Genomic DNA, 24,667 nt, shown 5'->3' with positions numbered 1-24,667 from the left:
GTGCATGAGCCTGCTAGTACGACCATACATGGTCGTACTAGAAGTCATGGTGTTACAGCAGCAGCAGGAGCAGTGGTCGTATTGTAACAGTAGTCGTAGTCACAGGAGTTTGAATCAGTTCATCTGGACACAACGTTTATTTACACAAAGGTTTCATCACCACCTGAGTGACCTCTTCAGTCTCACCTGACTGCAGGTGTCCCCACCCTTCTAACAATACAGTGTCTCACCTGACTGCAGGTGTCCCCACCCTTATAAACAATACAGTGTCTCACCTGACTGCAGGTGTCCCCACCCTTATAAACAATACAGTGTCTCACCTGACTGCAGGTGTCCCCACCCTTCTAACAATACAGTGTCTCACCTGACTGCAGGTGTCCCCACCCTTATAAACAATACAGTGTCTCACCTGACTGCAGGTGTCCCCACCCTTATAAACAATACAGTGTCTCACCTGACTGCAGGTGTCCCCACCCTTATAAACAATACAGTGTCTCACCTGACTGCAGGTGTCCCCACCCTTCTAACAATACAGTGTCTCACCTGACTGCAGGTGTCCCCACCCTTATAAACAATACAGTGTCTCACCTGACTGCAGGTGTCCCCACCCTTATAAACAATACAGTGTCTCACCTGACTGCAGGTGTCCCCACCCTTATAAACAATACAGTGTCCCACCTGACTGCAGGTGTCCCCACCCTTCTAACAATACAGTGTCTCACCTGACTGCAGGTGTCCCCACCCTTATAAACAATACAGTGTCTCACCTGACTGCAGGTGTCCCCACCCTTATAAACAATACAGTGTCTCACCTGACTGCAGGTGTCCCCACCCTTCTAACAATACAGTGTCTCACCTGACTGCAGGTGTCCCCACCCTTATAAACAATACAGTGTCTCACCTGACTGCAGGTGTCCCCACCCTTATAAACAATACAGTGTCTCACCTGACTGCAGGTGTCCCCACCCTTATAAACAATACAGTGTCTCACCTGACTGCAGGTGTCCCCACCCTTCTAACAATACAGTGTCTCACCTGACTGCAGGTGTCCCCACCCTTATAAACAATACAGTGTCTCACCTGACTGCAGGTGTCCCCACCCTTATAAACAATACAGTGTCTCACCTGACTGCAGGTGTCCCCACCCTTATAAACAATACAGTGTCCCACCTGACTGCAGGTGTCCCCACCCTTATAAACAATACAGTGTCTCACCTGACTGCAGGTGTCCCCACCCTTATAAACAATACAGTGTCCCACCTGACTGCAGGTGTCCCCACCCTTCTAACAATACAGTGTCTCACCTGACTGCAGGTGTCCCCACCCTTATAAACAATACAGTGTCCCACCTGACTGCAGGTGTCCCCACCCTTATAAACAATACAGTGTCTAACCTGACTGCAGGTGTCCCCACCCTTATAAACAATACAGTGTCTCACCTGACTGCAGGTGTCCCCACCCTTATAAACAATACAGTGTCTCACCTGACTGCAGGTGTCCCCACCCTTCTAACAATACAGTGTCTCACCTGACTGCAGGTGTCCCCACACTTATAAACAATACAGTGTCTCACCTGACTGCAGGTGTCCCCACCCTTATAAACAATACAGTGTCCCACCTGACTGCAGGTGTCCCCACCCTTATAAACAATACAGTGTCTCACCTGACTGCAGGTGTCCCCACCCTTATAAACAATACAGTGTCCCACCTGACTGCAGGTGTCCCCACCCTTATAAACAATACAGTGTCTCACCTGACTGCAGGTGTCCACACCCTTATAACAATACAGTGTCTCACCTGACTGCAGGTGTCCCCACCCTTATAAACAATACAGTGTCTCACCTGACTGCAGGTGTCCCCACCCTTATAAACAATACAGTGTCTCACCTGACTGCAGGTGTCCCCACCCTTATAAACAATACAGTGTCTCACCTGACTGCAGGTGTCCCCACCCTTATAAACAATACAGTGTCTCACCTGACTGCAGGTGTCCCCACCCTTATAAACAATACAGTGTCTCACCTGACTGCAGGTGTCCCCACCCTTATAAACAATACAGTGTCTCACCTGACTGCAGGTGTCCCCACCCTTATAAACAATACAGTGTCCCACCTGACTGCAGGTGTCCCCACCCTTATAAACAATACAGTGTCTAACCTGACTGCAGGTGTCCCCACCCTTATAAACAATACAGTGTCTCACCTGACTGCAGGTGTCCCCACCCTTATAAACAATACAGTGTCTCACCTGACTGCAGGTGTCCCCACCCTTCTAACAATACAGTGTCTCACCTGACTGCAGGTGTCCCCACCCTTATAAACAATACAGTGTCTCACCTGACTGCAGGTGTCCCCACCCTTATAAACAATACAGTGTCTCACCTGACTGCAGGTGTCCCCACCCTTCTAACAATACAGTGTCTCACCTGACTGCAGGTGTCCCCACCCTTATAAACAATACAGTGTCTCACCTGACTGCAGGTGTCCCCACCCTTATAAACAATACAGTGTCTCACCTGACTGCAGGTGTCCCCACCCTTATAAACAATACAGTGTCTCACCTGACTGCAGGTGTCCCCACCCTTCTAACAATACAGTGTCTCACCTGACTGCAGGTGTCCCCACCCTTATAAACAATACAGTGTCTCACCTGACTGCAGGTGTCCCCACCCTTATAAACAATACAGTGTCCCACCTGACTGCAGGTGTCCCCACCCTTATAAACAATACAGTGTCTCACCTGACTGCAGGTGTCCCCACCCTTATAAACAATACAGTGTCCCACCTGACTGCAGGTGTCCCCACCCTTCTAACAATACAGTGTCTCACCTGACTGCAGGTGTCCCCACCCTTATAAACAATACAGTGTCCCACCTGACTGCAGGTGTCCCCACCCTTATAAACAATAGTGTCTAACCTGACTGCAGGTGTCCCCACCCTTATAAACAATACAGTGTCTCACCTGACTGCAGGTGTCCCCACCCTTATAAACAATACAGTGTCTCACCTGACTGCAGGTGTCCCCACCCTTCTAACAATACAGTGTCTCACCTGACTGCAGGTGTCCCCACACTTATAAACAATACAGTGTCTCACCTGACTGCAGGTGTCCCCACCCTTATAAACAATACAGTGTCCCACCTGACTGCAGGTGTCCCCACCCTTATAAACAATACAGTGTCTCACCTGACTGCAGGTGTCCCCACCCTTATAAACAATACAGTGTCCCACCTGACTGCAGGTGTCCCCACCCTTATAAACAATACAGTGTCTCACCTGACTGCAGGTGTCCACACCCTTATAACAATACAGTGTCTCACCTGACTGCAGGTGTCCCCACCCTTATAAACAATACAGTGTCTCACCTGACTGCAGGTGTCCCCACCCTTATAAACAATACAGTGTCTCACCTGACTGCAGGTGTCCCCACCCTTATAAACAATACAGTGTCTCACCTGACTGCAGGTGTCCCCACCCTTATAAACAATACAGTGTCTCACCTGACTGCAGGTGTCCCCACCCTTATAAACAATACAGTGTCTCACCTGACTGCAGGTGTCCCCACCCTTATAAACAATACAGTGTCTCACCTGACTGCAGGTGTCCCCACCCTTATAAACAATACAGTGTCCCACCTGACTGCAGGTGTCCCCACCCTTATAAACAATACAGTGTCTAACCTGACTGCAGGTGTCCCCACCCTTATAAACAATACAGTGTCTCACCTGACTGCAGGTGTCCCCACCCTTATAAACAATACAGTGTCTCACCTGACTGCAGGTGTCCCCACCCTTCTAACAATACAGTGTCTCACCTGACTGCAGGTGTCCCCACCCTTATAAACAATACAGTGTCTCACCTGACTGCAGGTGTCCCCACCCTTATAAACAATACAGTGTCTCACCTGACTGCAGGTGTCCCCACCCTTCTAACAATACAGTGTCTCACCTGACTGCAGGTGTCCCCACCCTTATAAACAATACAGTGTCTCACCTGACTGCAGGTGTCCCCACCCTTATAAACAATACAGTGTCTCACCTGACTGCAGGTGTCCCCACCCTTATAAACAATACAGTGTCCCACCTGACTGCAGGTGTCCCCACCCTTATAAACAATACAGTGTCTCACCTGACTGCAGGTGTCCCCACCCTTATAAACAATACAGTGTCCCACCTGACTGCAGGTGTCCCCACCCTTCTAACAATACAGTGTCTCACCTGACTGCAGGTGTCCCCACCCTTATAAACAATACAGTGTCCCACCTGACTGCAGGTGTCCCCACCCTTATAAACAATACAGTGTCTAACCTGACTGCAGGTGTCCCCACCCTTATAAACAATACAGTGTCTCACCTGACTGCAGGTGTCCCCACCCTTATAAACAATACAGTGTCTCACCTGACTGCAGGTGTCCCCACCCTTCTAACAATACAGTGTCTCACCTGACTGCAGGTGTCCCCACACTTATAAACAATACAGTGTCTCACCTGACTGCAGGTGTCCCCACCCTTATAAACAATACAGTGTCCCACCTGACTGCAGGTGTCCCCACCCTTATAAACAATACAGTGTCTCACCTGACTGCAGGTGTCCCCACCCTTATAAACAATACAGTGTCCCACCTGACTGCAGGTGTCCCCACCCTTATAAACAATACAGTGTCTCACCTGACTGCAGGTGTCCCCACCCTTATAACAATACAGTGTTTCACCTGACTGCAGGTGTCCCCACCCTTATAAACAATACAGTGTCTCACCTGACTGCAGGTGTCCCCACCCTTATAAACAATACAGTGTCTCACCTGACTGCAGGTGTCCCCACCCTTATAAACAATACAGTGTCTCACCTGACTGCAGGTGTCCCCACCCTTATAAACAATACAGTGTCTCACCTGACTGCAGGTGTCCCCACCCTTATAAACAATACAGTGTCTCACCTGACTGCAGGTGTCCCCACCCTTATAAACAATACAGTGTCTCACCTGACTGCAGGTGTCCCCACCCTTATAAACAATACAGTGTCTCACCTGACTGCAGGTGTCCCCACCCTTATAAACAATACAGTGTCCCACCTGACTGCAGGTGTCCCCACCCTTATAAACAATACAGTGTCTAACCTGACTGCAGGTGTCCCCACCCTTATAAACAATACAGTGTCTCACCTGACTGCAGGTGTCCCCACCCTTATAAACAATACAGTGTCTCACCTGACTGCAGGTGTCCCCACCCTTCTAACAATACAGTGTCTCACCTGACTGCAGGTGTCCCCACCCTTATAAACAATACAGTGTCTCACCTGACTGCAGGTGTCCCCACCCTTATAAACAATACAGTGTCCCACCTGACTGCAGGTGTCCCCACCCTTATAAACAATACAGTGTCCCACCTGACTGCAGGTGTCCCCACCCTTATAAACAATACAGTGTCCCACCTGACTGCAGGTGTCCCCACCCTTATAAACAATACAGTGTCTCACCTGACTGCAGGTGTCCCCACCCTTATAACAATACAGTGTCTCACCTGACTGCAGGTGTCCCCACCCTTATAAACAATACAGTGTCTCACCTGACTGCAGGTGTCCCCACCCTTATAAACAATACAGTGTCTCACCTGACTGCAGGTGTCCCCACCCTTATAAACAATACAGTGTCTCACCTGACTGCAGGTGTCCCCACCCTTATAAACAATACAGTGTCTCACCTGACTGCAGGTGTCCCCACCCTTATAAACAATACAGTGTCTCACCTGACTGCAGGTGTCCCCACCCTTATAAACAATACAGTGTCTCACCTGACTGCAGGTGTCCCCACCCTTATAAACAATACAGTGTCTCACCTGACTGCAGGTGTCCCCACCCTTATAAACAATACAGTGTCTCACCTGACTGCAGGTGTCCCCACCCTTATAAACAATACAGTTTCTCACCTGACTGCAGGTGTCCCCACCCTTATAAACAATACAGTGTCTCACCTGACTGCAGGTGTCCCACCCTTATAAACAATACAGTGTCCCACCTGACTGCAGGTGTCCCCACCTTTATAAACAATAGTGTCTCACCTGACTGCAGGTGTCCCCACCCTTATAAACAATACAGTGTCTCACCTGACTGCAGGTGTCCCCACCCTTATAAACAATACAGTGTCTCACCTGACTGCAGGTGTCCCCACCCTTATAAACAATACAGTGTCTCACCTGACTGCAGGTGTCCCCACCCTTATAAACAATACAGTGTCTCACCTGACTGCAGGTGTCCCCACCCTTATAAACAATACAGTTTCTCACCTGACTGCAGGTGTCCCCACCCTTATAAACAATACAGTGTCTCACCTGACTGCAGGTGTCCCCACTCTTATTAACAATACAGTTTCTCACCTGACTGCAGGTGTCCCCACCCTTATAAACAATACAGTGTCTCACCTGACTGCAGGTGTCCCCACTCTTATTAACAATACAGTGTCCCACCTGACTGCAGGTGTCCCCACCCTTATAAACAATACAGTGTCTCACCTGACTGCAGGTGTCCCCACCCTTATAAACAATACAGTTGTCCACCTGACTGCAGGTGTCCCACCCTTATAAACAATACAGTGTCCCACCAGACTGCAGGTGTCCCCACCCTTATAAACAATACAGTGTCTCAGCTGACTGCAGGTGTCCCCACCCTTGTAAACAATACAGTGTCTGACCTGACTGCAGGTGTCCCCACCCTTATAAACAATACAGTGTCCCACCTGACTGCAGGTGTCCCCACCCTTATAAACAATACAGTGTCTAACCTGACTGCAGGTGTCCCCACCCTTATAAACAATAGTGTCTCACCTGACTGCAGGTGTCCCACCCTTATAAACAATACAGTGTCCCACCTGACTGCAGGTGTCCCCACCTTTATAAACAATAGTGTCTCACCTGACTGCAGGTGTCCCCACCCTTATAAACAATACAGTGTCTCACCTGACTGCAGGTGTCCCCACCCTTATAAACAATACAGTGTCCCACCTGACTGCAGGTGTCCCCACCCTTATAAACAATACAGTGTCTCACCTGACTGCAGGTGTCCCCACCCTTATAAACAATACAGTGTCTCACCTGACTGCAGGTGTCCCCACCCTTATAAACAATACAGTGTCTCACCTGACTGCAGGTGTCCCCACTCTTATTAACAATACAGTGTCCCACCTGACTGCAGGTGTCCCCACCCTTATAAACAATACAGTGTCTCACCTGACTGCAGGTGTCCCCACTCTTATTAACAATAGTGTCCCACTTGACTGCAGGTGTCCCCACCCTTATAAACAATACAGTGTCTCACCTGACTGCAGGTGTCCCCACCCTTATAAACAATACAGTGTCCCACCTGACTGCAGGTGTCCCACCCTTATAAACAATACAGTGTCCCACCAGACTGCAGGTGTCCCCACCCTTATAAACAATACAGTGTCTCAGCTGACTGCAGGTGTCCCCACCCTTGTAAACAATACAGTGTCTGACCTGACTGCAGGTGTCCCCACCCTTATAAACAATACAGTGTCCCACCTGACTGCAGGTGTCCCCACCCTTATAAACAATACAGTGTCTAACCTGACTGCAGGTGTCCCCACCCTTATAAACAATAGTGTCTCACTTGACTGCAGGTGTCCCACCCTTATAAACAATACAGTGTCCCACCTGACTGCAGGTGTCCCCACCTTTATAAACAATAGTGTCTCACCTGACTGCAGGTGTCCCCACCCTTATAAACAATACAGTGTCTCACCTGACTGCAGGTGTCCCCACCCTTATTAACAATACAGTGTCTCACCTGACTGCAGGTGTCCCCACCCTTATAAACAATACAGTGTCTCACCTGACTGCAGGTGTCCCCACCCTTATAAACAATACAGTGTCTCACCTGACTGCAGGTGTCCCCACCCTTATAAACAATACAGTGTCTCACCTGACTGCAGGTGTCCCCACTCTTATTAACAATACAGTGTCCCACCTGACTGCAGGTGTCCCCACCCTTATAAACAATACAGTGTCTCACCTGACTGCAGGTGTCCCCACTCTTATTAACAATACAGTGTCCCACTTGACTGCAGGTGTCCCCACCCTTATAAACAATACAGTGTCTCACCTGACTGCAGGTGTCCCCACCCTTATAAACAATACAGTGTCCCACCTGACTGCAGGTGTCCCACCCTTATAAACAATACAGTGTCCCACCAGACTGCAGGTGTCCCCACCCTTATAAACAATACAGCGTCTCAGCTGACTGCAGGTGTCCCCACCCTTGTAAACAATACAGTGTCTGACCTGACTGCAGGTGTCCCCACCCTTATAAACAATACAGTGTCTGACCTGACTGCAGGTGTCCCCACCCTTGTAAACAATACAGTGTCTCATCTGACTGCAGGTGTCCCCACCCTTATAAACAATACAGTGTCTCACCTGACTGCAGGTGTCCCCACCCTTATAAACAATACAGTGTCTCACCTGACTGCAGGTGTCCCCACCCTTATAAACAATACAGTGTCTCACCTGACTGCAGGTGTCCCCACCCTTATAAACAATACAGTGTCTCACCTGACTGCAGGTGTCCCCACCCTTATAAACAATAGTGTCTCACCTGACTGCAGGTGTCCCCACCCTTATAAACAATACAGTGTCCCACCTGACTGCAGGTGTCCCCACCCTTATAAACAATACAGTGTCTCACCTGACTGCAGGTGTCCCCACTCTTATTAACAATACAGTGTCCCACCTGACTGCAGGTGTCCCCACCCTTATAAACAATACAGTGTCTCACCTGACTGCAGGTGTCCCCACCCTTATAAACAATACAGTGTCTAACCTGACTGCAGGTGTCCCCACCCTTATAAACAATAGTGTCTCACCTGACTGCAGGTGTCCCCACCCTTATAAACAATACAGTGGTATAAAGACCCAAACCAACCACCAGTTTCATATTCAGATATGGTGTGACCATTAACTAGAGTTACAGTGGCCATGTTTACTGTTCACAGAGGGTTTGGGAATGGTTGCAATAACAACATTGTAAGATGGTGACAGATGTACTATAAGAGCCGAGCTGACAGCGTCCCCACTGACACAGCGGCTAGGGAAGGGGAGAAATCCCACATTAAACAGACCTGGTTAAGTGTGGTTATCCTAACTGGGTGTGGGTCAAAGCCAGGAAGACCCCAAACAGTGCACCAGCTGATGGAAGAGAGGAGAAGGACAACAGCTGTCCTAGTGTAAACCAGTGGTGATTCTGTATGTGGTGGGAGTGTCGAACAGTTGAGACGTGTATTTTCCAAACACCGTGTCTCAGATGCTTTCAAACCCCAAAACACACTGCACCAGAAGTTGGTCCACCCCAAGGATCAGGTCCCCCGGCACAAACAGAGCAATATAGTGTAGCTGTTAAGTACCAGGAGGGTTGTCGTGACTTGTACATTGGAGAAACTAAACAGACACTGACTAAGAGGATGGCACAACACAGGAGAGATAACACGTCAGACCAGGACTCCACAGTCTACACCATCTACAGACCAGGACTCCACAGTCTACACCATCTACAGACCAGGACACCACAGTCTACACCATCTACAGACCAGGACTCTACAGTCTACACCATCTACAGACCAGGACTCTACAGTCTACACCATCTACAGGCCAGGACTCTACAGTCTACACCATCTACAGACCAGGACTCCACAGTCTACACCATCTACAGACCAGGACTCCACAGTCTACACCATCTACAGGCCAGGACTCCACAGTCTACATCATCTACAGACCAGGACTCCACAGTCTACACCATCTACAGACCAGTGGCCACTCTTTCAAGGATGAGGACGTGACCATCCTTGATAGGCAGGAACGCTGGTTTGAATGGGGAGTCAAAGAGGCCATCTCTGTGAAGAGGGAACAACCATCCCTGAACCGGCGGGGGGTCTAAGAGTACATCTGTCACCATCTTAAATGCTGTGATCGCAACTATTCCCCAATCCTCTGTTAACAGTACACATGACCACTGTAACTCTAGTTAATGGTCACACCCATATTTGCATATGAAACTGGTGGTTGGTTTGGGTCGTTACACCACTGTATTTTTTATAAGGGTGGGGTACCTGCAGTCACTGTATTGTTTATAAGGGTGGGGTACCTGCAGTTACTGTATCGTTTATAAGGGTGGGGACACCTGCAGTCACTGTATTGTTTATAAGGGTGGGGACACCTGCAGTCACTGTATTGTTTATAAGGGTGGGGTACTTGCAGTCACTATATTGTTTATAAGGGTGGGGGTAGCTGCAGTCACTGTATTTTTTATAAGGGTGGGGGTAGCTGCAGTCACTATTGTTTATAAGGGTGGGGGTAGCTGCAGTCACTATTGTTTATAAGGGTGGGGGTAGCTGCAGTCACTATTGTTTATAAGGGTGGGGGTAGCTGCAGTCACTGTATTGTTTATAAGGGTGGGGGTAGCTGCAGTCACTGTATTGTTTATAAGGGTGGGGGTAGCTGCAGTCACTGTATTGTTTATAAGGGTGGGGGTAGCTGCAGTCACTGTATTGTTTATAAGGGTGGGGGTAGCTGCAGTCAGGTGAGACTGAAGAGGTCACTGAGATCTGAGTGATTAACTGTATGTGTCAGTAAAGGTTGTGTCCAGCATTAGTAGCACTGTACTAATAACACTAATTGTAATGATAGTAGTTGTTGTATAAGTAGTAGTATTGCAGTCGTAGCACTAGCTGTAGTTGTAGTAATAGTAGTAGTAGTAGTAGCAGGGGTAATAGGGGTAGCAACAGAAGTGGTAGTAGGGGAAGTATTAGGGGTAGTAGAAGAAAGGGAGAGAAGGATGAGAGAGGAGGGGAGGTTTAGTGTACAGAGGAGTCAGTTGGGGTGAGATGGGTGGAGGAAAGATGGAGTGATGATACTGTAAAGCAATGGAAGGAGAGAGGACAATTAGGAGAGAGGAGAAAAGGAACAGAACCAATCAGGAGTGAAGCGGGACCATAAGAAAAAGCAGGGGGGGGGGCAGCAGAAAGCATGTGTTGTTTCCATTACATGAGGTACCCTGTCTCGCTCTCTCTCTCTCTCTCTGTGTTAGTGTCTCTCGCCCAGCCCTGTCCTGAGTCAGCGGTTCCTCGGCCCATCACATCAGACTGACAGAGCCAGGCCTGCCCTGCCCATGACTCACCCTGTGTGTGTGTGTGTGTGTGTGTGTGTGTGTGTGTGTGTGTGTGTGTGTGTGTGTGTGTGTGTGTGTGTGTGTGTGTGTGCCCATGTGAGCGCCCCCACCCTTTATTTTGTGCAAATGTGATAAACAAGACAAAAACAGTCGCACACACACACACACACACACACACGGTGTATGTTATATGTTGACTTTAATGTGATTGAAATGAAAAGGATCATTCTATCTCTGAATCACAGCTGTCAGCATCACTCACACACACACACACACACACACACACCTTCTGCTCAGTCTTCTCAGGACGGGGGTGGGGTGGGGGGGGTGATCGGCCATAGACAAAGACGAGGAGGGGAGGAGCTGCAGTGCAGAGAGCGAGGAGGAGGGGGGGGGGAGAAAAGTCCCAGCGTCAGCAACTTGTATTGATTAAAAACTTACCTTCCAGTCTTCTCCTCTATCACTACTGCTGCTCTCTCTCTCTCCTCTATCACTACTGCTGCTCTCTCTCTCCTATCACTACTGCTGCTCTCTCTCTCTCTCCCTCTATCACTACTGCTGCTCTCTCTCTCTCTCCTCTATCACTACTGCTGCTCTCTCTCTCCTATCACTACTGCTGCTCTCTCTCTCTCCTCTATCACTACTGCTGCTCTCTCTCTCTCTCTCCTCTATCACTACTGCTGCTCTCTCTCTCTCTCTCCTCTATCACTACTGCTGCTCTCTCTCTCCTATCACTACTGCTGCTCTCTCTCTCTCTCCCTCTATCACTACTGCTGCTCTCTCTCTCTCTCCTCTATCACTACTGCTGCTCTCTCTCTCCTATCACTACTGCTGCTCTCTCTCTCTCCTCTATCACTACTGCTGCTCTCTCTCTCTCCTCTATCACTACTGCTGCTCTTTCTCTCTCCTATCACTACTGCTGCTCTCTCTCTCTCTCTCTCTCCTCTATCACTACTGCTGCTCTTTCTCTCTCCTATCACTACTGCTGCTCTCTCTCTCTCTCTCTCCTCTATCACTACTGCTGCTCTTTCTCTCTCTCTCCTCTATCACTACTGCTGCTCTCTCTCTCTCTCTCCTCTATCACTACTGCTGCTCTCTCTCTCTCTCTCCTCTATCACTACTGCTGCTCTCTCTCTCTCTCTCTCCTCTATCACTACTGCTGCTCTTTCTCTCTCCTATCACTACTGCTGCTCTTTCTCTCTCCTCTATCACTACTGCTGCTCTTTCTCTCTCCTATCACTACTGCTGCTCTCTCTCTCCTATCACTACTGCTGCTCTCTCTCTCCTATCACTACTGCTGCTCTCTCTCTCTCTCTCTCCTCTATCACTACTGCTGCTCTCTCTCTCTCTCCTATCACTACTGCTGCTCTCTCTCTCTCCTATCACTACTGCTGCTCTCTCTCTCTCCTATCACTACTGCTGCTCTCTCTCTCTCTCTCCTCTATCACTACTGCTGCTCTCTCCTCTGTCACTACTGCTGCTCTCTCTCTCTCCTCTATCACTACTGCTGCTCTCTCTCTCTCTCTCCTCTATCACTACTGCTGCTCTCTCTCTCTCTCTCCTCTATCACTACTGCTGCTCTCTCTCTCTCTCTCCTCTATCACTACTGCTGCTCTCTCTCTCTCCTATCACTACTGCTGCTCTCTTTTCTATCACTGCTGCTCTCTCTCTCTCTCTCCTCTATCACTACTGCTGCTCTCTCTCTCTCTCTCTCCTATCACTACTGCTGCTCTCTCTCTCCTCTATCACTACTGCTGCTCTTTCTCTCTCCTATCACTACTGCTGCTCTCTCTCTCCTATCACTACTGCTGCTCTCTCTCTCCTATCACTACTGCTGCTCTCTCTCTCTCTCTCTCCTCTATCACTACTGCTGCTCTCTCTCTCTCCTATCACTACTGCTGCTCTCTCTCTCTCCTATCACTACTGCTGCTCTCTCTCTCTCTCTCCTCTATCACTACTGCTGCTCTCTCTCTCTCCTCTATCACTACTGCTGCTCTCTCTCTCCTATCACTACTGCTGCTCTCTCTCTCTCTCTCCTCTATCACTACTGCTGCTCTCTCTCTCCTATCACTACTGCTGCTCTCTCTCTCTCCCTCTATCACTACTGCTGCTCTCTCTCCTCTATCACTACTGCTGCTCTCTCTCTCTCTCCTATCACTACTGCTGCTCTCTCTCTCCTATCACTACTGCTGCTCTCTCTCTCCTATCACTACTGCTGCTCTCTCTCTCTCTCTCTCCTATCACTACTGCTGCTCTCTCTCTCTCTCTCCTCTATCACTACTGCTGCTCTCTCTCTCCTATCACTACTGCTGCTCTCTCTCTCTCCCTCTATCACTACTGCTGCTCTCTCTCCTCTATCACTACTGCTGCTCTCTCTCTCTCTCCTATCACTACTGCTGCTCTCTCTCTCTCCTATCACTACTGCTGCTCTCTCTCTCTCTCCTCTATCACTACTGCTGCTCTCTCTCTCCTATCACTACTGCTGCTCTCTCTCTCTCTCTCCTCTATCACTACTGCTGCTCTCTCTCTCCTATCACTACTGCTGCTCTCTCTCTCTCTCTCCTATCACTCCTGCTGCTCTCTCTCTCTCTCTCTCTCTCCTCTATCACTACTGCTGCTCTCTCTCTCCTATCACTACTGCTGCTCTCTCTCTCTATCTCCTCTATCACTACTGCTGCTCTCTCTCTCCTATCACTACTGCTGCTCTCTCTCTCTCTCTCTATCACTACTGCTGCTCTCTCTCTCTCTCTCCTCTATCACTACTGCTGCTCTCTCTCTCTCTCCTATCACTAATGCTGCTCTCTCTCTCCTATCACTACTGCTGCTCTCTCTCTCTCCTATCACTACTGCTGCTCTCTCTCTCCTCTATCACTACTGCTGCTCTCTCTCTCTCCCTCTATCACTACTGCTGCTCTCTCTCCTCTATCACTACTGCTGCTCTCTCTCTCCTCTATCACTACTGCTGCTCTCTCTCTCTCTCCTATCACTAATGCTGCTCTCTCTCTCCCTCTATCACTACTGCTGCTCTCTCTCTCTCCTCTATCACTACTGCTGCTGCTCTCTCTCTCCCTCTATCACTACTGCTGCTCTCTCTCCTCTATCACTACTGCTGCTCTCTCTCTCTCTCCTATCACTACTGCTGCTCTCTCTCTCTCCTATCACTACTGCTGCTCTCTCTCTCTCTCTCCTCTATCACTACTGCTGCTCTCTCTCTCCTATCACTACTGCTGCTCTCTCTCTCTCTCTCCTCTATCACTACTGCTGCTCTCTCTCTCCTATCACTACTGCTGCTCTCTCTCTCTCTCTCCTATCACTCCTGCTGCTCTCTCTCTCTCTCTCTCCTCTATCACTACTGCTGCTCTCTCTCTCCTATCACTACTGCTGCTCTCTCTCTCTCTCTCCTCTATCACTACTGCTGCTCTCTCTCTCCTATCACTACTGCTGCTCTCTCTCTCTCTCTCTATCACTACTGCTGCTCTCTCTCTCTCTCTCCTCTATCACTACTGCTGCTCTCTCTCTCCCTCTATCACTACTGCTGCTCTCTCTCCTCTATCACTAATGCTGCTCTCTCTCTCCTATCACTACTGCTGCTCTCTCTCTCTCTCTCCTCTATCACTACTGCTGCTCTCTCTCTCTCCTATCACTACTGCTGCTCTCTCTCTCCTCTATCACTACTGCTGCTCTCTCTCTCTCCCTCTATCACTACTGCTGCTCTCTCTCCTCTATCACTACTGCTGCTCTCTCTCCTCTATCACTACTGCTGCTCTCTCTCTCTCTCCTATCACTAATGCTGCTCTCTCTCTCCCTCTATCACTACTGCTGCTCTCTCTCCTCTATCACTACTGCTGCTCTCTCTCTCTCTCTCCTATCACTACTGCTGCTCTCTCTCTCCTCTATCACTACTGCTGCTCTCTCTCTCTCTCCTATCACTACTGCTGCTCTCTCTCTCCTCTATCACTACTGCTGCTCTCTCTCTCTGTCTCCTCTATCACTACTGCTGCTCTCTCTCTCCTCTATCACTACTGCTGCTCTCTCTCCTCTATCACTACTGCTGCTCTCTCTCTCTCCTATCACTACTGCTGCTCTCTTTTCTATCACTGCTGCTCTCTCTCTCTCTCTCCTCTATCACTACTGCTGCTCTCTCTCTCTCTCTCCTATCACTACTGCTGCTCTCTCTCTCCTCTATCACTACTGCTGCTCTCTCTCTCTGTCTCCTCTATCACTACTGCTGCTCTCTCTCTCCTATCACTACTGCTGCTCTCTCTCTCTCTCTCCTCTATCACTACTGCTGCTCTCTCTCTCCTCTATCACTGCTGCTCTCTCTCTCTCTCTCCTCTATCACTACTGCTGCTCTCTCTCTCTCCTATCACTACTGCTGCTCTCTCTCTCTCCTATCACTACTGCTGCTCTCTCTCTCTGTCTCCTCTATCACTACTGCTCTCTCTCTCCTCTATCACTACTGCTGCTCTCTCTCTCTCCTATCACTACTGCTGCTCTCTTTTCTATCACTGCTGCTCTCTCTCTCTCCTATCACTGCTGCTCTCTCTCTCTCCTGTCACTACTGCTCAGTCTCTCTCTCAATTCAATATGTGCTTTATTGGCATGACATACGTTTGTGTACATATTGCCAAAGCATGTAAACAACAACACAACGCAACAATGATTATGATATTATGACGCTCTCTACCTCTCTCTCTCTCTCCTATCACTACTGCTGCTCTCTCTCACACACCCAGCAATAAAACTACAAGGAGTCAAAAGCAACTGAGGTCTGGGGAACTAAGTCTGTCTGTCTGTCTGTCTGTCTGTCTAGCACTAGCACACACACACACACACACACACACTCGTCTTGACAAAAAGAAATCTTTCTCCCAAGAAAGTCAGCAGAAATTGCCTGTCTGTTTCCAACTTTCTTCAATACACACACACACACACACACACAGACGTTATGGTGATGTAAAGAATTCTTATTAATTCTCACGAAGTTGTTTTTTCATCTCTGATCAATTTAAGAACTTTATTTTCAGTATAGAAAATACTTGTCAGTGATTGGTGTCTACCTTATTAAAAGTAAGTAGATCTGTGTGTGTGTGTCTCTCGTGGAGGGGAGCGATCCAGTGCCTTGGTGATGAGAGTCACGTCTAGAGCTGTCTGGTTGTCCCTGGCAACCAGACATGATGTAACAGCAGGATGAACTTGAACTTGGGGCAGTGGGGGAGGGGCAGTGGGGGTGGGAGGGGGCTGCATCGGCGGTGGGATAGCCTCACTCACTGTATGGCAACATGAACAATGGAGCTGGGCGATCAATACAGGGGCCTCTCACAGACAGATTACACACAACACCACACACTAACCCTACCCAGCAGGCACTGCTCTCCATGGGCCAGCAGATACCACACACACACACACACAACGCACACACAGATCAGTTACACAGAAACCCAAGTACACACACGGAACCCACATGCACACACACAAAATACTATACACACTTTTCTGCTGGAGAGACAGTGAGAGAGAGTGTGTAGTAACTGGTAGGACTAGAGGAGACTGGTTTACTGGTTTAGTTGGGAGGAGAAACTGGAGCAGGCTTTATGTCCTTGAAGACTGAACCAGGAAAGCTGACCGCCTGTTTCTGTCCAGCCTTCAACTCCGCCACCAGAACTAACCTCTCTCTGTCTCTCTCCCCCAGTGGTACCTGGGTTAAAGACTCCAGCCTCCCCGCCTTCGACTGACTGCTGCACAACCAACACCCCTGACCGCCCCCCGCCCGGGACGCACCCAGGCTGACCCCTGGATGGGTCCCTTTGACCCTTGACCCCGCCTACGACAGAAAGAGAGAGATTGGCCGCCTTCTCCGGCTGACTCCTCCCACCAGCGCCTCATCGCCCCCCCCCTCCCATCCTCCCTCCCGTACAGACTGAACAGCATCAGCATGGCTATACGATCAAACGCACCCCAACTCAGCGCTTACACACTTAACTGCGTATCTATCCTGCCCATGTTCGCCCGAGGCGTATGCCCCATACGTCTGACATCATGTACAGCGCCGCCAGCCGGTGGGGGAGAGGTGTACCACCGACCTGACTGACTCAACACACACACACACACACAGCGTCTTCTGTGTTGTCTGTGTGCTTAAATCAGACTTGCAACACCATACCCTCCTGCACACACACACACACACACACACCTCTGATCACCAACGGGGAGAAAGGTCAGAGTTGAAAGCTTGACAGTTCACCTCCACCATCAACTCCTCGCTCTCTGAAGTGGTTCTACTCCTGGTTGGAAAGGGTTTGCTTGGCGTCAGGTGGGCCCTTGGCTGTGGGGGGGGGGGGGGTTAGGCTGTTACTTGGCATAAATGCCATCAGCTAATTTCCCTCACCCCTGGGACGCCCCCCCACTACACACATACATACACACACACACACACACTCACACACTCACTCACACACACCAAACATGGCTGTTTGGTGTGTGTGGAGTTCATGGGGTTCATTCCATGGACATGAATCAGTACCTGGAAAGATACTACTGTTCACCGCAGGGTCAGTGGGGGTCATGGTGACAGAGTTTGGGTAGAGGGGGAGGGTGGGGGCTGTTCTGTATTTCATCCAGAGGCCGGTGGACTGATTATGGCTCATGGTTTTTTGGTCTTGGCGATCATCTCAGCTGATCCCCTCCTCTTCCTCCACCTGCTCTTCATCATACCAGTCTGGGTAAAGCTACAGCATGCTAAGGGCGGGTGACTTTGGAGTCGCAACTCAGCAGATAGGAGACATCCGTGACGAATATTATACGGTGGAATATTGACATTGAGGAAAGTGCAATTTTGTTTGCTAGCTGTTGGATAGTTAAATATCTTTGTAAGATAGGCGTTGTTGAAAAGTATATATAAATATATATTTTTCTTCCTAGTCCGTTCACACCTCCAGGACTCTAAAATATCGGGGTACAAAACAAAAAGCCTTGTGAGAAATGAGGGGGCTGGAATCACTTTTATTGTTCATTATTTGTTGTTTGTTGTAAATTTGTTTGTATCGTAGAACAACAATCCCTTTAAGAAATATCCTCATTTTAAACAATCGATTTTCTAAACATTTTCCTGCAGCTTGAATCTGCTTTTCGTTTTGCTGAAGAAAGGCTACGTTATTTTGACTAAGCACATCGTCTAAATCAAAACAGCATCTAAATTTCTCATGAGGCCAATTCAGGAAAACAAGTCCGCGTGAGTCATCCTAAGTTCTCCTGTTTCGCTGATGACATCATCTTTAGTGGACATTGCCATGCCGTTGGCTTGGTCCTCTGGAAACCTCGACGATTGGAAGCACTTATTCCTGCAGTCGGCCAATGGGCTGTGAGTGTAGTATCAGGGGGCGTGTCCCAGTGAGGAAGACGGACAGCAGAGGGAAGGTTTCTGGAAGCGTTTGTCCAGGAAAACTAAGACAAGATGGCTTCTAGACAGCCGGGCTCCTCACGTTACCTCACATGCAACTTCCCATTTAATTCAAGCCTAGTTGTGTTTTAGTTGCTATACTATATCTATAAATACACACACACACACACACACTTCAGTGTCAATCAAAAGTGAATTAAAGTGAAAAAGGAAAAAAAAATCTGCATGTTGTAGTGTTAGTGACAGGTTTTTCCATAGATACGTAGAGTTAGTGAAATAAAGACTATATTGTAAACCCAGCATCAGGCATTTACCAACAGCCCCAACCGAGGTCTCTCTACCGCTCTCTTCCCTCATCCCTCCATCCTCCCCTTCAGATGACCACTTCCTCCTTCCTTCCATCACGTAGACTTTCAGATGACCGCTTCCTTCTTCCTTCCATCACGTAGACTTTCAGATGACCGCTTCCTCCTTCCTTCCATCACGTAGACTTTCAGATGACCACTTCCTCCTTCCTTCCATCACGTAGACTTTCAGATGACCACTTCCTCCTTCCTTCCATCACGTAGACTTTCAAATGACCGCTTCCTTCTTCCTTCCATCACGTAGACTTTCAGATGACCGCTTCCTCCTTCCTTCCATCACGTAGACTTTCAGATGACCACTTCCTCCTTCCTTCCATCACGTAAACTTTCAGATGACCGCTTCCTCCTTCCTTCATCACGTAGACTTTCAGATGACTGCTTCCTCCTTACTTCATCACACGGACTTTCAGATGACCACTTCCTCCTTCCTTCCATCACGTAGACTTTCAGATGACTGCTTCCTCCTTACTTCATCACGTAGACTTTCAGATGACCACTTCCTCCTTCCTTCCATCACGTAGACTTTCAGATGACCACTTCCTCCTTCCTTCCATCACGTAGACTTTCAGATGACCACTTCCTCCTTCCTTCATCACGTAGACTTTCAGATGACCGCTTCCTCCTTACTTCATCACGTAGACTTTCAGATGACCACTTCCTCCTTCCTCCATCACGTAGACTTTCAGATGACCACTTCCTCCTTCCTTCCATCACGTAGACTTTCAGATGACTGCTTCCTCCTTCCTTCCATCACGTAGACTTTCAGATGACCACTTCCTCCTTCCTTCCATCACGTAGACTTTCAGATGACCGCTTCCTCCTTCCTTCCATCACGTAGACTTTCAGATGACCACTTCCTCCTTCCTTCATCACGTAGACTTTCAGATGACCGCTTCCTCCTTCCTTCCATCACGTAGACTTTCAGATGACCACTTCCTCCTTCCTTCCATCACGTAGACTTTCAGATGACCACTTCCTCCTTCCTTCCATCACGTAGACTTTCAGATGACCACTTCCTCCTTCCTTCCATCACGTAGACTTTCAGATGACCGCTTCCTCCTTCCTTCCATCACGTAGACTTTCAGATGACCACTTCCTCCTTCCTTCATCACGTAGACTTTCAGATGACCACTTCCTCCTTCCTTCATCACGTAGACTTTCAGATGACCGCTTCCTCCTTCCTTCCATCACATAGAGTTCCTTCGTCTGTATGTTCTCAGATTGCACGTTAAAACCCGTTCCTCATCAATGTGCCTTGAGCTGTGGTCTAGTCGTGGGAGTTTCCCTTTTTTTCCTCCTCCTTTCGTTTTATTCTTTCCTTTCTGGTCCTCCCTTTGCACACACACACACACACACACACACACACACACACACACACACCCCTCTGGAGTCAGCCAGGTTGTCAAGTGGACAAACCCGGTGAATTTTATTTGCAGTGTTTAAAACCTGAGAGATTTCAAAACTCTGCTCCCCAACATGCAACGCTCAAGTGACGCCTTTCCCCACCTACAAACCCCCTCGCTAGCTTATGCAGCACACAGAGCTCATTAGCGCCCCCTACCTACCTTGTGGAGGAGTTCAGGAATCACACTAACCATCCACCAGTCACCTTGCTGCTGTCGTGAGAGGCTCCAGCGTTTTTGCTCCTGTTGCTGCAATTTGTAAAAAGCAAAAAACAAAAACAAAAAAAAAGTCTTCCTGTTCTTTTCTTTTTATCTTTTTGTTCCAAGAAGAAAACGATGAGGATAAAAATATGCAATAGCTGCTTGCACTCCGATGTGCACGAGTCATGTCTTTCCTTTTTTTTTCCAACCAAAGTTAGCATGCACATGACTGGCGGCGTGCTGTTGTGGTCGGTCCCTAAAATCAGTTTCAGGAATGAAGCGGCAAGCCAGCTCCCGTTTTCCCACAGTTCTCCCCAGCCGCTCCTCCCGGGGTTCAGCCAGCACTGGCATCTCTATTATCTCTAGTATTATCACCATTATGATGAGGATGATGTGGTCCCAGGCAAGCCTTAAACAAGTCCCGCTTCCTCTCCATCACCCTGAGCACCGACGCCCAGTGCTGAAGCAGGCGCGGCGGGCGGCCCTGTCAGTCGTGGGGCCGGCCGGGTCCCCAGTCGGTTACCCGTGCTGTGTTTAATCCGTTCCTCTGCTTCTACCCACGGCGTCGTGTCCCGCTGTCCACCATGACGCTTCTCCGCTTCCTTTTTGAGTCACATGTTTGTTTCGTCGTTGCTCTTGGCTACCCTTTACCCATGAGCTGGGCATTACTTTCTTAATTATCTGCACTAAATATGAAGTAAACGACCGTAGTGATAATTATGACATTTAAGAAAAAAAAGAAAAGGAAAAAAAACAGCTTCCAGGGCTTAAAAAGAACGAAAGGAATTGGGGGGAAATTGCACGGACATTTTTGAAGTGTCACAAAATCTTAGTTGTGAGCCAGCTGAGCGAGGTGTGCGGCTGTGAGCCGGCCTGGCTGCCGGCCCGGTGGCCGGCCCGGCTTCTCAGAGAGAAGATGCATCTAAAAGCAATAGTCTGTCTGGGCGGTTGTGTGTGTGTGTGTGTCGTGGTGGTGGTGGTGGTGGTGGTGTTGTGAGTCGTCTATAGTTGTGGTGCAGCAGCAGCAGGAAGGACAGGAAGGTAGACCGGCCCGGCCTTGGGAGACGTGTTTGTATGTTGTATAGTTTTATTGATTACACTGATTTTAAAGCTGCCCTATTTTATCATGCAGGACTTTTGTAACATTGATCAAATGAGGAAACGTGGTGTTGTGAATTTTCTGATGGTTTGTACGAGGCCACACTACCAGAACTGCTTTGGTTTGTTTCCTGGAAACTGGAATTAAGTTGAAAACCTTCCTGTTTCCATCTTTCCTTTCTCCCTTTCTTTGTTTTGCTTGGTTGTATGTATTTAAAGATCCTCTTCGTGGACGGCGAGCGTGCGCCCATGCTTGTGAAGCGCGGGCGCGGCCTGAAGACCATTGTAAATGGATGTTACAGCTGTATGTGTTGAAGGTCACGTGTTGCATCAGTGTTGATGAAGCCACATCAAGGTCATGCTGAGGACAATTGGAAAGAAAAGTGAGCGTTTTTTATGCATTTTAAAACTTAGTTTTAGGCAGGAGACGATGACATAGTCAGCCAAAGGATGCCCCTATTATTACTACTACTACTACTACTACTACTACTACAACTACTACTACTACTGCATCCCGGCATCTTCTTTTGTTCACCATTCCATGCAGGAAAATAAACAGCTTGGTTATGCAACATGATTCTTTTTTCTTTTTCCATCTATCTGTATCTCTGCCAGCCCACACGCTCACCACACTCCTCTGTGATCTCTCCGTCCGACCGGGACTCGGACGGCACCGAGTCCCGGTCGGATTCAAACCTGCGAGTAGTCGGAACTTATTCCAAAACGACTCCGCAGAAGACTTCCTCCTCCTCTAGGAAACTAAAACTAGACTCCCCGGGTGTGACGAGCCGCGTTTAAGGCAGATGCTGCTCTTCATGTCACACCTGTATGACTCGGATCAAATAAAACACCCACAATGCACCACTAGAACAGAGATTCATGTCACCTAAACCTCTATTCTGCAGCTGCTTGTGAAAACAGAAACGTGATCGTCTGCATTCTGCATCGCACATTTCATGGCAGCTGCTTTCAGCCTCACCGCTAAAGCATGTCATCCCCATGCTTGGTTCCAGATAGGAACATCACCCTCCCCCCACACACACACACACACACCTCCTCCTCCTCCTCCGTAGCCTCAGGAGCGTCCTTTAGCTGCTGTAAATGAGTCAGATGAGCCTGTCTGTGATTTAGAGACAATGGTCAAGCGTTCGTTCATCACTTCCAGGATTCAACTTCACAGCGAGCAGTAAGTCCGAGCGCTCTTCTGTGGTGACGATTGATCCAAAGCTGAACCTGAAGGAAGTGGACTGAAAGACTGAAGTATTGAGAGTCTAACAGATGAGCACATCACCCCCCTCCCTTTACCCCACCGACTTTACCGCCCTGCCGCCCACCGCGCCTCCGTTGATTTTGGATTTTCACTTTGCGTCTCTGGAATTCTGCCTCTCCGTCAGGAAACAGGGTTGAATGAAGGCTGGGCTTTGTGTCCGCACATCAAAAGCCTTTGTTGTCTTTTGTTTGTCCAAATTATTCTGGGCTTTACTCACGGTAGTGATTCCCCCTCGCCGCCACCACCACAACCCAGCAGACACCCTCCAAGTCCAGTTTCGAGGGGTCGGTATATATCGAACCGAACGGCTTGATGAGGAGAGGGGCAGAATTCTCCAGGGTATTAAGACCAGGGTATTTTCAATCCTCCAACACAGAAGTACTTTCAATCACTTTAGAGACCTAAATATGTGAATTCTAACCATGGAGCCAAATGCTGAATGAGCTTATTCTTATTCTTGGAACAATCTTACAACACCGGGAGAGAGCCTCAATGACACCTGAAGTCCTCCCTTCCCCGACACCTTGTGCCAGTCGAGCATTTATCCTCCATCATTTGTACCTGTCCTTCAAAGACGACTGTGAAAATACGTTCAGTTGCTCTGCTATTTTGCACACATCCGGCCCCGTGTTGGGCCGATCCGGCTGAACGCAGTCCGGTGTGAAGAGGAGCCGGGCAGATGAATATAAGTCGTGATGGAGGGGAGTCACTGGATGTTAAACCAGGTAACATTGATGCCTCTCCCTGAACGACGGTGCCCCTGCAGGGATGTCTGCAGCCACCCGTATCTATCCTGTTGCAAAACCATGACATGGTGCTAAGTAATGAATCAAGCCAGTGAAGGGGAGGTACGGTGGAAAACGAGACAATTGAAACTTACTATCATGCTTCCTGACGGCGTATCAAAGCATAGCAGTCTAATCTGCATGAGAACTATGCACTGATAAAACTACGATCCATACGTGTACACACACATACACGAGCCGTGTGTATGTATGCGTGTATGTGCGTGTACACCAGACATGGAGGACTTTGGTATATCTACTTTGTTAAAGTCAGCCTCTGCCTTCTTTTAGGATCCTTCTGTTTCCAGATCCCAGCTATGAAACATCAAAACGAAATGAAAAATAAAAACAAACCAGCATATTACATGATATATTGAAAAGATCAAATGTAGTGCCTGTGAAAACCTGTATTATAATGCTCTTCTGAATACTGAATACAATAATTGTTTGTAATTGTTTAAAATTCTGAACACCAGTAGCCTTTGCTGTCTGCCGGCCCCCCTGATTATAGCTATGTACAATTATCATAAGATATTAAAAATGCATGCTCTTCCATAAATGCCTAATAAGCTGTTACCAAGACGACAAAATGAAAAAAAATTACAAAAACCAGAATGTTATTTTCCTCTTTTTTTCTCTCTCTACTTCTTACCTCCCTCTGCCTCAAACCTCATCTGTTCATCCCGGATTCATCCTCCATCTCTCATCAAACTCAAAGAGACACCATGTGACCTCACAGCTTCCTGTTTGATTGACATTTGATTCCTCCAGCTCAGGGGCTCTAGTGACGGCTGCCCACATGTTAGCGGGCTCGCTCCGGCTAACGCTTCTCATCCCACAATCTCATAAACTTTGCCATCAGCAAATGCTGCCAAGGCGAGCCGGAGGCCGGCCCGGTTAGCGTTTACTGACGGTGAAGTTCTGGCAAACACGTTTGTGTTTGTTGAGTGTAAAATTCTTGTACACGTCTTGAAAACAG

General features: G+C 48.5%; 1 protein-coding gene across 1 annotated transcript in view; it reads left to right on the top strand.

Annotated features, from left to right (window-relative positions):
* nfia (nuclear factor I/A) overlaps window positions 1–22,431 on the top strand; it is a 121,011-nt gene extending 98,580 nt beyond the window's left edge. Inside the window, exon 11 of the mRNA XM_056276935.1 lies at window positions 22,249–22,431. Coding sequence (XP_056132910.1) covers window positions 22,249–22,431 — 183 coding nt within the window. The remainder of the gene's footprint in view (window positions 1–22,248) is intronic.
* Window positions 22,432–24,667: the final 2,236 nt, after the last annotated feature.

This window comes from Lampris incognitus, chromosome 3 (assembly GCF_029633865.1).
Source record: "Lampris incognitus isolate fLamInc1 chromosome 3, fLamInc1.hap2, whole genome shotgun sequence".
In the NCBI taxonomy this organism is placed as follows: Eukaryota; Metazoa; Chordata; class Actinopteri; order Lampriformes; family Lampridae; genus Lampris; species Lampris incognitus.
This window is presented reverse-complemented; position numbering and strand designations above follow the sequence as displayed.